This window comes from Lacerta agilis, chromosome 3 (assembly GCF_009819535.1).
Source record: "Lacerta agilis isolate rLacAgi1 chromosome 3, rLacAgi1.pri, whole genome shotgun sequence".
NCBI classification, from domain to species: Eukaryota; Metazoa; Chordata; class Lepidosauria; order Squamata; family Lacertidae; genus Lacerta; species Lacerta agilis.
In genome coordinates this window covers 99,889,970-99,906,331 of record NC_046314.1, presented here as the reverse complement: position 1 = coordinate 99,906,331, position 16,362 = coordinate 99,889,970, and the positions used below count along the sequence as shown (strand labels likewise).

Below are 16,362 nucleotides of genomic sequence, written 5' to 3'. Positions count from 1 at the left end.
TCTGTCCATCACATTTCCATATCCAAGATCTCACGGTGCCTGTCATGGGTTTTACTGCCCGCCCCCGTTTGATTTTTACCACAACCCTGCCATTTTGGTTATACCGAGAGATTTGGGGCCGGTTCACATGGCAGTTTCTTGTGCACTCGGTGCAGGTTCTTTGCAGTGCCCACACAATATCGCATTTGTCACAATGCCATCCTCCATCCCCTCTCCCCTTAAATCCAAAATTATCATTTGTTTGGGCGGTTTTTGCTTATTGGATTTGGTAATGGATTTGGAAATGGTAAATCTGGATTAAATTTAGCTGAGGGTAACCACAGTCATGTGGACACTAAAAAACATGCATGCACTGAGCAGCACTGAGTCCACAATAAGAGAAACTCTACTTGCCTTGTGAGCTTCACTGCTGAATAGGGAGGAGTGCAGTTCAGTTTGATTTGCCCCAAGTATTTTTTATGAACTATGCCACACTGGCATGTGCAAACATCATTTCTTATCTTGAATTTATATCCTGCCTTTCCATGAGAACACACCCAAGAGTTATAGCCAGGGGTCGGGATTTTTTTTAGCTGCAACCCGGTCCACTGTCCCTCAGACTTTGTGGCGGGCCAGAGAAGTGGCACCGGGGGGAGGAGCTGGAAGAAGAGGTGAGGGGGGCAAGTAGTCCTCCTCCCCACCCCTCAGCCCCAGCCACTGCACTTACCTTCCCAGGGGCTGCTGCCGCCACCACCGCTGTTGCTGCTGCTTCTCATGGGTAGGCAGAGTGAGCTCGTCCGCTCTGCTCTCTGACCCACAGGAGCACCAGGGCGGTGGGGGAGGAAAGATGAGCGGCACAAAAGGGCTTGCTCCGGAGAGGGGCTGCTTAAAATGGCGCTTAGCCAGCTAAGCCCAGCCCCCTTCCTCCTCTAGGCAGGGCAGGGAGAAGCCAGGAGGAGGGAGGGAGGAGGCGCCGCCATGGTGCGTGAGAGGGAGGGGGGAACGGAATGGCACAGGGGGGGAAATGGCGCAGCCCGAATGAACAGAATCCCCATGCCAATCCACGGACAGTCCCCAGGCCAGATCCTGGAGGCAATTGGGCATGATCCGGCCCGCGGGCCTTAGTTTGCCGACCCCTGGTTATATCTCAGCCTTAGGGCTGGCACTACCATTGGGCAGATTGAGGTAGCCACCTCACATAACTGATCTGAAGTATCATGAAATGTCACTTTGGCAGCCGAGGATCTCCGTACACACTGCCCAGGTTGCGCCCTGGGGAGGTCACTCTGGTGCTACTAATGCAACAGTTTGACTTCACCCCCGCAAGCGCACTCCATTGTCTCTCGAGACAGCTGGATGCCAGCGATAAAATGTCACGAAATCGTTTGTCATTTAATTTATGATCATTGCATTCTCACTGTCAGATGACAGCGGGATGAGATCCATTTGTGAGGTGCTTTTTTCCTGCCTCGTAGTACAAAGCCCAAAAGCCAAAAACAGGGTTAAGGCTTAACTCTGGTTTTGATTGTCAGGTGCCAAAATAACTTTCCTGGCTTTGAGCACTGCTGTGAACCTTGACTTGAGGCAAACAGCACATTTAATGCTCTGACCAGTCAGGGGAATGCCTTGGGCTGTGTCCTGTTAGCTCCTGAGGAACCAACCAGCTTAGCTCTTACAGAAACATCAGTGAAAGGAGAGTGGCATGTCATACCACTGTTGTGCTGTGTGTGTGCGCGTGCGCGCGCACACACACACACACACACAGTCATTAGTTCCTACATCTCAAAGGTTAGGGACCCATTGGTAATTAAGCTGTCAGAAATAAATGCTTCTGTCAAAAGGCTTGCTATCACAGCTTCAAATGCCAACTTGCAGAACAAGAACAGTACTTTTAAATGTTACCAGGAGATGAAAGAACATATACCCGGCTTTCTGGACGGGACACATGGAAACTTCAAACTGCTGACCAAACTGACTGGATAACTTTAGGGTATTTTGAAGGGGCAATTAAATAATGATGCCACGTTTCCTTCTCCTTGCTGAGTATGATGCAATGTTTACTACCGCTTTACATAAATGGCGTGCCCACAGCATCAAAAACAACCTTCGTATAACACGGAATCCAAAGAGCTCCAAAAGTAATCCACTCACTGGATGCATCCAGAGTGACTTCCTTTTAGCAGTAGATGCCACACCACTGACTTCAGTGGATAATGTCTGGAGTGAGCTAACTGCATAGCCCTGCACCTTTGTTGTTGTTGTTCAGTCGTTCAGTCGTGTCCGACTCTTCGTGACCCCATGGACCAGAGCACGCCAGGCACCCCTATCTTTCACTGCCTCCCGCAGTTTGGCCAAACTCATGCCAGTCGCTTCGAGAACACTGTCCAACCATCTCATCCTCTGTCATCCCCTTCTCCTTGTACCCTCCATCATTCCCAACATCAGGGTCTTTTCCAGGGAGTCTTCTCTTCTCATGAGGTGGACAAAGTACTGGAGTCTCAACTTCAGGATCAGTCCTTCCAGTGAGCACTCAGGGCTGATTTCTTTAAGGATGGATAGGTTTGATCTTCTTGCAGTCCATGGGACTCTCAAGAGTCTCCTCCAGCACCATAATTCAAAAGCATCAATTCTTCGGCGATCAGTCTTCTTTATGGTCCAGCTCTCACTTCCATACATTACTACTGGGAAAACCATAGTTTTAACTATACGGACCTTTGTCGGCAAGGTGATGTCTTTGCTTTTTAAGATGCTGTCTAGGTTTGTCATTGCTTTTCTCCCAAGAGGCAGGTGTCTTCTAATTTCGTGACTGCTGTCACCATCTGCAGTGATCATGGAACCCAAGAAAGTAAAATCTCTCACTGCCTCCATTTCTTCCCCTTCTATTTGCCAGGAGGTGATGGGACCTTTAGAAACTGCTCAATGGTCAATCCAGTGGTGGAGCTTCGTGCCTCGGCACCGGGGAGGCGGTGAGCAGGCGGGGGCAGGGCTGGTGTGTGTCCCAGGGGTGTAGTGAGCTGCCCACGGGGGCGTGGCACCCAGTGCAGGTGGGGGGAGGACAACCACAATGGCACCCCACCGGGATCACGCTGCCAGGGGCAGTGCGCTTCTCCTGCACTTCTCTTCCTCCGCCAGTAGGTCAATACAGTCTTTAAAACAAGACCAGCAGAGCTGGCCCTACCATTAGGCACAGGGGGAGGTAGCAGCCTCAGGTGGCAATTACTGGAGACAACGGTGGCAGCCCTACAGCTGTTCTTCCTAAGCAAACACACCCGCACTCCTCCACCACGATACACAGCATGTCCTGATCCCTAACCTAGTCTACTGCTTCAGGTGCAGCAGAGGATGCTATTTTATCACCAGTGCTGTTAAGTAATATTCAGCCCAGCTGGCTTCTTTGCATGGAATGGGAAGAGGACGCCATCTTGCCCTTCATTTCAGATAGCAGCATCTCTCGGGCAGGTGCTGAAGCCCAAACCATACCAAAGGCATTGCAGACGCAGCTCTTCAGATCCCCAGTTTTATGCTTTGGTCCACTTTGTAAATGACTTTTCTATCTTAGAGGACTGTCCAGTGGCGGACAGCATCGTGGTGCTGCAGTGCTCACCTGAACTCCCTCTGACTGTGTCACTGCAGCATATCGGGACACAGAGGGGGAAACTTTTGTGTGCACCTTTTAAATGTACTATGTGAAGAGACCTTTAGAGGTGAGACAGTTTGATTCTTCCTATGCTGGACAACTGGGTTCCTCCCCCATTGACACCCCCCCCCCCAATTTTTCAAACAAAACAATTGATGCAATTCAACCATTTTCTTCCAGCAGCCACTTTTAAGGCTGGTTTGCAATGCCTAAACAGTTTCACTACAAGTTGTCGTCGGAAGCATGAATCTGCTCAACCCCATCGAAAGTATGCTTGCCAAAACTCACCCTCAGCTATTTATATTATTGCTTTATTTCACATCTTTTGCATTTATGATATCTCTAACAAAATGCAGGCCAAGATCACACTAGAGTGATAATAATAATACCCAACGCTGGAGCCCCAATTATTCGTTTTGTGTTTGGTGAGTCTCGAGATCCTAATCTCAGAGAGAGAGAGAAAGGAGTCTTTCATTGTGGCAATCAGTCATTTATTCCTGACAGTTTATCTGCAGGTTTGCAAAAAGCATCATTGGCCAGAAGCTAAATAAGCACTGCTGAGATCTGCCTGCAGATAAGTCAACTATTTACATAATCTGCATACCAAAAGCTGAGTTTATCTCTTTGGCAAAGGGTAAAATAATGGTGGTCAAAATGCAGGGCAAAGATTTTCTGAGCTGCAAAGTTTTAACATGCAGCTCTCGGCCACTATTAGGGGGCAAGGCGTTTTACAGCCTATGCATGCTTACTCAAAAGTAGAAGTGGGTCACCAGGTGGGACAGAGCCACTCTGCTGGCTTCCCTAAGATGGGCTGCTCCCACTTAACAGGAGGAAAAGGGGTGTGACAGCAGGGAGGTTGGTGTGCTGCAAATGCAGGAGCAGCAGATTGGCATGCCCCTCCCTCTTTCCCTCCAGGAAACATTGCCTCCAAGATCAAAAGCACCATGCATTTGACAGCACTTGATGCGAAATAGCAGGAGAGGGCTATGACCTGCTTGCATGTTTTCCATAGGCATCTGGTTGGCCACTGTGAGAACAGGGTGGGCCTTGGGTCATAATAATAATAATAATAATAATAATAATAATAATTTATTTATACCCCGCCCATCTGGCTGGGCTTCCCCAGCCACTCTGGGCGGCTTCCAACAAAATATTAAAATAAAATAATCCATCAAACATTAAAAGCTTCCCTAAACAGGACTGCCTTCAGATGTCTTCTAAAAGTCTGGTAGTAGTTGTTGTTCTCTTTGACATATGGTGGGAGGGCATTCCACAGGGCGGGTGCCACTACCGAGAAGGCCCTCTGCCAGGTTCCCTGTAACTTGGCTTCTCGCCGTGAGGGAACTGCCAGAAGGCGCTCGGCGCTGGACCTCAGTGTCCGGGCAGAACGATGGGGGTGGACCAAGGCCAGCAGGGGTCTTCTTGTTATGCTCACTTGACACAAGCAACACCTCCAGTTTCAATAACCCTCCCCAAGGTGTGTTGATCAATAACATACAAAAGCAACATTAACAAGATGGACATTCCATCCAGCACAAGGAACAAGTACAAAATGTCACACTGGGCTCCTTGGGGAGGAAGGGTAGGATATTAACTACTACTACTGCAACAACCACTACTACTACTTTCTGCAGTAGTAGCAGTCATGACCACCAACCACAATTTGCTCACATACAAAAATATGTATCCAATGCACCGAAACCGGTTCAGATTCAACCCTAGGAAAATCATGACAACATCACTGCCTATGGCAGTGGCAAATTTCAGCCAGCCCCTTCAGCTCTGCAATGGAACATTTGCTGTTCTGCTTTGTGCTTGGAAATGATGGATTATTCTTGTTACTGGGCAAACTACCCTAAGGCAATGGCCTTTGGCTCTTCCAAGGTATGCCTTCAATCCAGCAGAAACAATTCCCAAGCAGAGCCTTAGCTACAGCGGTGGGGGGGGGGGGACTAGCCAGGTTTTTTGCCCCAGGTGAAGCCTCTAGAGAGGTGTCACTGAAGCTCCCAACCTCTGTGTGTGTGCGTGTGCGTGTGTGTGTGTGTGTGTGTGTGTACACAAATGCATGTGAGAGGGAACCAAACTGGATTTTTGACCCAGGTGAAATGAAGCCTAGTTTTGCCCCTGTCTCAAGTACTGGGAATTTATGTATTGAGTATACGACTTGATCTTTTAAAAAGGGCAATACGAAAAGGCAACTATACCCTTCACAAAAAACGCAAGCATTGCCTGAAGCTATGGAAAATACTATAAACCAAGCGATGATTAATAGGTCTCATATTTTGTATCAAGTTGTACTACGCACATGGCCAATATTTATCTCAGCTGAGTAATGATTGGGAAATTTATTTGTCTTAGTCCAAAACAGGAAGTGGTTAAGCAATTTAATGCCCCTTTAACTGATAGCGATGCATTTCTTTTAAAACGTTTAAAGTGCTATATTTCAATGGTAGTTTGTTTCTAGCCATTAGAGAATGTTACACCCTGTTTTACTTTTTTATGCATTCTGGAGAGTGAAAAAGCAAGGGAGATGGATTTTTCTGTTTATTTTGAAAATACAGTAGCACACACACACACAAAATGGACATTCTGAATGAATATGTTTGCTTTACTGCAGAGTGAGTGGAAAGTAGACCATTTGTTTGGAACAACTTTCCCCCTGTTAACCCAGTTTTTCCTTCTTGGGGGGATGCCTGAGGAACCACGAGGCGCATGCAAAGGTGTATTGTGGCCCACCAAACCTGTTCCCATTCACGCAGAGCCAGTTTGAATTCCCACTGCAAATCTCATGCAAATCTCTAAAACAAAATTCACAAGGTGACACAGCAACTCAAATAGCAGAAAGGGCTCTCTATAAGCATGGATGTATGAAGAAGGCCGAGACACGACCACACTTGGAAAGCTGTGCACAGTTCTGGCTGCAGCATCACAGAAAGGATATCATATTACTGGGAAAGATGCAGAAAAGGGCAACCAAAATGACTAAGTAGCTGAAGCAGTTCCCCCATGAGAAAATGTTACAACATTTGGGAATTCTAAGCTTAGAGCAGTGTTTCCCAAACTTGGGTCTCCAGCTGTTTTTGAACTACAATTCCCATCATCCCTGACCACTGGCCCTAGGGATGATGGGAGTTGTAATCCAAAAAGAGCTGGAGACCCAAGTTTGAGAAATGCTGGATTAGAGGGGGAAAGGGGAGATGTGGTAGACCTTCATAAAATGGAGAAAATGGATTAAGGAAAATCTTTCTCCCTTTCTCATTATGCTAGACACTGGAGTCATCCAAAGAAGCTGACTGGTGGGAAATTTAGGACAGAGAAAAGAAAGTACTTCTTACAATGCATAGTAAAAACTGTAGAGTTTTCCATCACAAGATGTAGCGATGGCCACCCACCTGGATGGTTTTAAAAGGAGATTAGACAAATTCATTGAGGATAAGGCTATCAATGGCTACTAATCATGATGGATCTAGGATCAGGGGCTCAACTGGTGGTGGTGATTGTCCTCATGTACTTCTGGTGGACTTCCCATAGGTATCTGATTATCATTAGCCACTGTGGGAAACTGAATGTGAAAGAGCTGTGGATTGAGAACGTAGACAGCGGGATAAATCAAGTAAGGGAAAACGTCAGGGTACTTATGCATCTGATTCAGTATGCAGTATGTGGAAGTTTGTATCACAAAACATATTCATGCCAGTAAGATTAGTGTACCCGTCGCGGGGGTTCAAACTGCCGACCTTCTGATCGGCAAGCCCAAGAGGCTTAGTGGTTTAGACCACAGCGCCACCTGCATCCCATGGTCCAGAACAGTGACTTGAAAAGCTGGAGGACTTATTAAGAACAGGGAATGCCAAACAGGCCTTCATAAAAAGCATCATGGGGTGGCTGGGTGGATAGCTAAAACCAGGAATTTTCTGAGCAGGAACTCAGCGGAACGGAGTTCCCTTATCTTTTAAAAATCAAATAAGTAATTTTTCCCCCATTTGGGGACCCTGGAATGGACATACACCCAATGCCAGAGCCAAAAATCCACTTATACCTGTAATCAATGAAGTTGTGGCCATTTCTAATCCAGATCATTGTCTGCTTGAGTTTATTAATCACTTCTTACATTTAGCCGTGGCCCAGGGAGGGTGTGGCATTACGACTGGGCCCACAATAAACCAACAAACTTCGTGGTGAGTTCCCCCGCTTTTTCCAGAAAAAAAGCACAGACTAAAGCTTTCATTTCCAAATGTGTCCTCCATATTCTTGGTGTGGGATTCACCTTTCCTCTCTAGGTTTGACCTGGCATATCAACCAGTGCTGTCTCCCCGTTTTCTCGCTTCCTCCACACAGCCAACAGCAGAATCCCAATATGCCCAGTGATGGAAGAAGGAGTGGGGGACATTTGTACAAGGACTGGGAGCCCCAAAATGCTGGCTCCCACGGAGCTCAGATTTCCATTTCAGTGGGCCTCCCTAGCTCCATCAATGACTTTCAAGGACTTGGCAATGCCAACCATTTCATTTGTTTTCTGGAAATACCTTCAGGGGCTCATCAGGATCTTTGAAATACTTTGGTGTCCATTCTTTAGAAAACTGGATTTTCCCTTTCCAGACATCGATATTGCAATGTTTACTCTCCAAGTAAAAGAGACGTAGTAATGTCTCTTCAACCAACAGGATCCCTATTCCCATACTAATGCAAAAGTTAGCTTAAGTACTTCAGGTTCAGTGCAATTTCCTCAAAACTGCACCGGAGAGGAAGCTTTGTGTGGCCTTAATACTTCCAATATATTCTCTGGCTCTACTGATTTAACAGTGAAGAAATAGGTTGGTTATTGGTACCCACCACTGGTATAATAATAATTATTATTATTATTATTATTATTATTATTATTATTATTATTATTATTATTATTTATACCCCACCCATCTGGCTGGGCTTCCCCAGCCACTCTGGGCAGCTTCCAACAAAATATTAAAATACAATAATCCATCAAACATTAAAAGCTTCCCTAAAAAGGGCTGCCTTCAGATGTCTTCTAAAAGTCTGGCAGTTGTTGTTCTCTTTGACATGTGGGAGGGCGTTCCACAGGGCAGGTGCCATTACTGAGAAGGCCCTCTGCCTTGTTCCCTGTAACTTGGCTTCTTGCAGTGAGGGAACCTCCAGAAGGCCCTCAGCGCTGGACCTCAGTGTCTGGGGGGTAATTAAGGATGTTAGCCGCCCTGAGCCCAGTCCTGGCCGGGGATGGCGGGGTATAAATAAAATTTTTTATTATATTATTAAGCATATCCTCCAAGTGATAGCGCAGTTGGTTAGAGCGTGGTGCTGATAATTCCAGGGTTGGAGGTTCAATCCCCATATGGGGCAACTGCATATTCCTGCATTGCAGGGGTTTGGGCTAGGGGGTCCCCTCCGACATTACAACTCTATGCTTCTAAATGGCTGTCAGAATATCAGATGGGTTTTTTTGTGCATCTAAAAACTTCCTAGCTGATATACATACCTGATCCAAAACCCAGCAGCAGAACACTTGCTTTGCATCCTCTCTGCTCCAATTAAAAAGCATCGGGTAGCAGACAGTGGGATAGCTCTCTTGTCTAAGACCAGGCAGAGATGGGCAAACAACTTGACCTGGTGCAAAGCAGGTGTGTAGTACCAACCTAGACACATCTGTGCCCATCCTTTTAGTTGTGCGAGGAAGCACGTGCTGATGTTGTTTATGAGATATTAACTCTGGTTCATAATTAGATTCCATCCCCCCCATGCATCCACATAATATCGATTTGCAATAATCACCCAGTTCCATGAAGCACCATCCCAACACTAACTATTCCCTCATTCATATTTCAATCATGAAACAGAAGACTTAGCATAGATCCTATCAGAGGAGTCTCCTCCCCCATGATCTGATTTGAATGCCATCTACTGGCACTTGCCCAATAGCACAACTTGTGTTCTGATTAGTGTAACATGCAAATGCAGGTGCCCAGTTTTGTCTGGAGGCTGCCATGCACTGGGGAAAAGATGGGGCAATTTATCTCTCACTGCTTATTTACTGAATTTTAGTTACTTTATTCATACGTTCTGTAAGATATCTGCCCAAAGGCAATCTATGTTAAAGGGCTTCTGTATTAAAGGAAATTTGTCCCATATTCCAAACAGTTGACCTCACAAGAAAACAAGAAAAGTAAGCACAAGGTAGCAGCAAGACTCTAGAAACTCAAAACTCTGCAAAGTGTGCTGTGTCCATGCACGCAGCTGAACAGTTCTCAACAGGCTAAGCAGAAAAGTAACACTTTTTGTACCAACTTAATTGTTTGCCTTTTGAGATAATGTGTGAATCGTACTACAGCTGCTACAGAAAAGAGTAGGTTAGATACAAAGTTTATAACTTAACAAATAGCTTTTTCTCATGAAACTGATAACCCTAGAAAGGGACTTTTCTACAGTGGCTCCCCATTTGTGGGATTGCTCTCCACTAGGAAGCTCACCTGGCACTTTCATTATACATCTTTAGGCACCAGGCGAAAATATTTCTCTAGAACCACTGGCTCATTAACATTATATCGCCTTTTAGGACATTATTTTCTTTCTGTATGCCACAACAGCGGCAATAATATTAACTGGGCACCACAGTTCAAGAAGGATACTGACAAGCTGGAACGTGTCCAGAGGAGGGCAACCAAAATGGTCAAAGGCCTGGAAATGATGCCTTATGAGGAACGGCTTAGGGTGCTGGGTATGTTCAGCCTGGAAAAGAGAAGGTTGAGGGGTGATATGATAGCCATGTTCAAATATATAAAAGGATGTCATATAGAGGAGGGAGAAAGGTTGTTTTCTGCTGCTCCAGAGAAGCGGACACAGAGCAATGGATTCAAACTACAAGAAAGAAGATTCCACCTAAACATTAGGAAGAACTTCCTGACAGTAAGAGCTGTTCGAAAGTGGAATTTGCTGCCAAGGAGTGTAGTGGAGTCTCCTTCTTTGGAGGTCTTTAAGCAGAGGCTTGACAGCCATCTGTCCAGGAATGCTTTGATGGTGTTTCCTGCTTGGCAGGGGGTTGGACTGGATGGCCCTTGTGGTCTCTTCCGATTCTATGATTCTATAATTGCCAAGAATTGGAAGAGCCAAGAGATACCAACAGTAGAAGAATGGCAAATGAAGATGATGGACTTTATGGAACTTTCCGAGCTGACAGCGAGACTGCGCAACCAAGGGGAGGAGAAGGTGCAGGAGGACTGGAAGAAATTTAAATTATATTTGAAAAAAAATACTGTAATGTTTAGGTATTATATTCCTTAAGGAAGTTGTTATAGGTTTTAGGTTATAAGTAGGGTCTAGATTATATATAATTTAAAATAATAAAGTTAACGATAAATTGACGAGGGGTTAATAAGTAAGTAAGTAATAATGGATGTTTTCTTAAGCTATGAATCAGTCAATGAAGTTTGGAAATGAAACCCAGTGGGGAGCGTTCGAGGGAAGTCACATTAAGATGTTGGAGGGAAAATATGTTTTAATTGTGTTCTGTTTGTCTTTATTTGTTTGTTCGTGTTTCCTTATAAAATGAATAAAAATATTTTTAAAACAAACAATCAAAAACATTCTATGGCCTTTTAAATGTGTTTGTGGGGGAGTGTTATGGGTTTGTTTCTGTTTTGTTATGTATTTTGTGTTATCCTTTCGTATTTTTATGTTGTGAACTGCCCTGTGATCTTCGGATGACGGGCAGTACTGTATTCAAATGTAATTAATTGTAGGAATAGGAATAGCTTGATATTTGAATGTGGAACCTTCCCCCAGGCTCCCAACCCAATTTCATCTTCAATGTTTCAAAGAATCAATTAAGATTTTCTTCTCAGTTTATTAGTATCCATCCCACCCCTACTTATAGGACTTGGAATATTCTCCCATCTGTAGTTAGGCACACACACACTTGTCTTTACAGTGGTACCTCTGGTTACATACTTAATTCGTTCCGGAGGTCCGTTCTTAACCTGAAACTGTTCTTAACCTGAAGCACCACTTCATCTAATGGGACATCCCACTGCCTCTGCGCTGCCAGAGCATAATTTCTGTTCTTATCCTGAAGCAAAGTTCTTAACCTGAAGCGTTATTTCTGGGTTAGCGGAGTATGCAACCTGAAGCGTCTGTAACCTGAAGTGTATGTAACCTGAGGCACCACTGTACTTGCATTTTCCTAGCATTTTAATATTATAACCCCCCCCCCCGCCCCCTTTCAGTCTCTATTCTGGTTGTACCTGCAAAAACCTCTGTCCATGTCTTTATAGTCTCAGCTGGGGCCTGAAACTGTTATTCTCGTGTAAGAGGGCAAGTTCAATTTTGTCCTTTAATAATCAGCTTACAAATAACTTCTGCCTGTTTATTATTAGAAGCTAGAGTACAGTTGCTATGTTATGTTGACAACTGGATATCTGTCACCCTCTTCTCAGTTTGTTTTGACAGGCACTTTTTATCTCTAGGAAGACATTTGGGTTTCTTAAAATTAAAAAAGGAGAAAGCGACGCATATCAGCGCTCTGCTTTTATGTTAGCTGGGAAAAGGAAAAAGGTGGGGTGCAAACCACAGACACACATGCACACAAATGGGCATATGTTTTGCAGAAGAAGAAATAAATAAATAAGAGATGGTGAACTTCCAATATTACTGAATTTCTGACTGGTTGGAGAGTGAGGGAGGATTAACACAGTGACAGTGTATTACAAGATCAAAATTGACAGTGTTTGACAAGATCAAAATTGTAGTTGAAAACACAGCTAAAACCCACAAACCAATTAAAAACAAACATTCATAAAAACCATCACTATTTGGAAAAACAAAAAAAACAAAGACCATGACACCGGCCATGTTTTTTTTGGTATTGCTTGTGGTCCTCACACTCTTGAGGGAGCCCCTTACAAGCCAAATTGTGTGGGAAGAGAAGGGCCGCTTTTGCCGTTCCTGCAAAATCAGTTATTTATTTTATGTCGATATCCTTACGTGCCACTTTTCCATATATATATTATATACAAAGCTAACAGCTTGGTTGAAAGGGCACCATGAAACATAAGCAATCAAAAATGCCTCAATTAAGATACTGCACACGTAATACTAATCTGTATCATAAAATCGATGCAACAGCCCAGCAACCATAAATAAATCAAAAGCCATGTTGATGCAAATGAGTCTTAAGTGCTAAGTGCAAGGAGAGAAGGAACCTGTTTGGCTACCCGGTTTAATCCCTGGGACGGCCAGATAGAATCAGGGTTAGGTCCAGGACATTTTGCTACCTGAAGCACAGGAAGGTGCCTGCCCACCCTCTCAAATTCTGCATACAAAAGCTGACCAGACTTCATACCCTCCAGTGCACTTGAGGTCACCAGACTAGCTTAGGGAATGCAAAGCAGGCCACACCACATGCCACTCACAAGCTCTGCCCTCTTGCCAACACATCTCCAGGCATCTGAAGTAGCCACCTCACTTGGCCGGCCCTACGTGGGGCGAGGAAAGGCTTCCAAAGAGACATGGTCAATATATTGCGTGGACAATACTGTGCTGGACAGATGGGCTCGTGGTTTGACTGCATGTGGCAGATTTCTATGTTCCTGGAGGATCTTCTCGGGGAATGTTGCTGAGTAATTTGGATGCCACCATAGAAAATCGGTCCCTACTTTATCTCTGACACAGAGGGAGAGCCTGCACTTACTTTATTTATTTTATCCATAGGAGTGGGAGGAAGCAGCCAGGTTCGTGCAGGGACGCTGCCGGGAGAGGTGCCAAGCATTCCTTGCAGATAGCATCCACTGGATTCCTCTGCAGCAATATTGCTTGTGCAATATCCTAATATCCTAAGTGATATACCTCGGGGTATGTAAGTGCACCATGAAGTAATGCATGGGATGGAGGGAACAGTAGCTGGGAAAGCAGCGAGAGGCAGCTATTCTCCAACTCCTTCCTCAGCTGACCACAACAAAATGCAACATTAACTGGCCTTGACATTTGGAGTCTGGCATTTGCAGGAGTGGAGCTGCCAGCATAAGCAAGCTCAAAACAACCCCTGGGAGGACAAATGGGATTTTCATAGTTCACACACATACAGCTGCTATTAAAGAGGGTTTCCCCCCTTTTAATGTCTCTCCCCCCCTATTTTAATAAAGGAGTTAAGTTCTTTTTTCTTTTAACTATGTTTTACTATGTTTTTTATATATGCTGTAAGCCAGGCATAGGCAAACTCGGCCCTCCAGATGTTTTGGGACTACAACTCCCATCATCCCTGACCGCTGGTCCTGTTAGCTAGGGATGATGGGAGTTGTAGTCCCAAAACATCTGGAGGGCCGAGTTTGCCTATGCCTGCTGTAAGCCGCCTTGAGTGGCTGGGGAAACCCAGCCAGATGAGTGGGGTATAAATAACAAAATTATTATTATAACAGATGAATGTATTGACAAAACTGGAGCGGGGTGAGAGGGGGCAGAAAACCCCACAGAGTAAGGTCACACCCTACAACATATATTTAATGCACATGGTTCCCCCCCCCAAAGCATCCTGAGAACCACAGTCTTCCCCCTCACAGAGCTATAATTCCCAGCACGCTTTATAAACTAGAACTCCCAGGATTCTTTGGGGGGGAATTCACGTACTTTAAATGTGTGTTAGATGTGCTTTAAATATACAGTGTGGATGTGACCTAAATTCTTTTTGAAGTAAAACATCCCCCCCCCACACACACACACTGTCACAACAGAAAAACAAAACAAGCAAACCTGCTCTCTGCATGCCCCAAGTTGGAATTCATGATGCTTTAATTACGACTTCATCGTTTCAGACGGGCCGCACCAACAATGCCCAATCTCGGTGGAAAATACAGGATAACAAAAGGCTAAGAATAGACCAGAAACACAGGAAGTTTGCTCTGGGATTTTAAGACAAACAAACACACACAAGGCAACGTTTTATGGTACCAAACTCATACTGGAAAAAATGGCTTTGAATTAGTGGGGGAAAGGTTACCCAAAGAGAGAGGGCAAGGGAGAGGAGAGTGAGCTACAAGCACTCAGAGAAGATTATCCGTTTCAACTGCTAAATGGCAACCTCTGTTGTGTATTTATACTACTCATAGTCTGCAAATCGCTTTTAATTGGAGATAATTTGTCTTTTTATTTCATTATCGAGCACAGCAGACAAAAGGGACAACAAATTTACTTTACAGCTGCTCCAGCACTTGCTGTCCATTAACACGGAAAATGAAGCCCAATTAAAGCTTTCAAGTCACATTTTCAGAATATATTGTTCCAAATGTTCTCTGCTTGAACGACACATGGTCACACAACTGGATGCATGCAGGTTTCAGGAAATCTGTGTATTTTAAACAACACTGTATAGACTGTGTGCGTGCATGAACACATGTGTGTGCGTGCATGCTTCATCCGACAGCACAGTCCATTTATGTGATGGGACTGCTCAAAAGCTTGTTTTCCAAAACAATCACACCTCTTTCGAAAAGCAGTGACTCCTCTGGGACATAGATACTCAGGCCCCCACTCCCCATGCCTTGCTAAACTGCTAGGTTTTTTTGACTACTGCAATGTGTTGCAGGTGGGGGTGCCTTTGAAGACTAGTTTGGAAACAGCAGCTAGTCCGAAACATTGTCACTAGGCTACATAATGGCAACTGGGGCTCATGCCCAAACCCTGATTCAGGCATTCAGTGGTTCACGGAATCAAGGAGAGTTTGGGTCATGCTCACAGATTCTTGTCCTGCCTGTGACATTTCCATCACCTAACCTAGGGGTCCCCAAACTAAGGCCCAGGGGCTAGATGCAGCCCAATTGCCTTCTAAATCCAGCTCACGGACGGTCCGGGAATCAGCATGTTTTTACATGAGTAGAATGTGTCATTTTATTTAAAATGCAACTCTGGGTTATTTGTGGGGCCTGCCTGGTGTTTTTACATGAGTAGAAAGTGTCCTTTTATTTAAAATGCATCTCCAGGTTATTTGTGGGGCATAGGAATTCGTTCTCCCCCCCCCTTTCAAAATATAGTCCAGTGCCCCACAAGGTCTGAGGAACAATGGACCGCCCCCCTGCTCAAAAAGTTTGCCAACTCCTGACCTAACCCCATAGTTTTCCTTGTGTTGGAGAGGGAAGGAGAAGTCTGGACCTCGTTCTACCTGCACAATCAGGGTTCTAAATCACACAGGGAGCCTGCTTTCGACCTTCCCAATCTATGTGTGCAAGGCTGCCAGAAGCAGACTGAACTGGGAAGAGGTACTGGCAACTGAGAGCAACAGGCAAGTTATGGGGATGCAAGGGATGTGCCATAAACAGCTGGGGAAACTGCCGTCCCTGCTGTCCCTCCCCTCCTGCCTTTGCCGCCTGAGGCAGTTGCCCTGAACTTTATAAAAGTCGACTGCATTATTATTTTCAGGTCACGACTGACTTACACAGACATACTGTAAGTACACGGCCTTGCGGTCTTTTTTTTGCAACACAGCTAACCGACTCTCTTGGAAAAGCTCACTTGGAACGAATGTTATTCCTCAATGCAAGATAAACCTTTTATGGCTTCTGGTAGGAAAACGGAATCTAATTTATCACAGTCATGCAGATACAAATTAAAAGCTATTCGGTGGAACTAATAAACTTCCACTCATTTTTCTCTCTGTGTGTGTGTACACTTCGCAAGTCAAGTTGTGTTTTAGATGAGTAATTAAAAACACACCCCTTGAAGCAAAAGCCCAAGAGAAAATATTGCATCTTTAA

At 44.9% G+C, this 16,362-nt stretch overlaps 1 protein-coding gene across 3 annotated transcripts in view; it reads right to left on the bottom strand.

The window, feature by feature from the left end:
* EPAS1 (endothelial PAS domain protein 1) overlaps window positions 1-16,362 on the bottom strand; it is a 125,332-nt gene that overhangs the window by 65,627 nt on the left and 43,343 nt on the right. The window contains exon 1 of one of the 3 annotated variants that reach the window (XM_033144904.1): window positions 14,366-14,412. The exons of the other annotated variants lie outside the window; for them this stretch is intronic. Within the exon in view, the coding sequence (XP_033000795.1) occupies window positions 14,366-14,397 (32 nt within the window). The 5' untranslated portion in view covers window positions 14,398-14,412. Of the gene's footprint in view, window positions 1-14,365; window positions 14,413-16,362 lie in introns of those variants that run through there. 3 annotated transcript variants of the gene reach the window in all.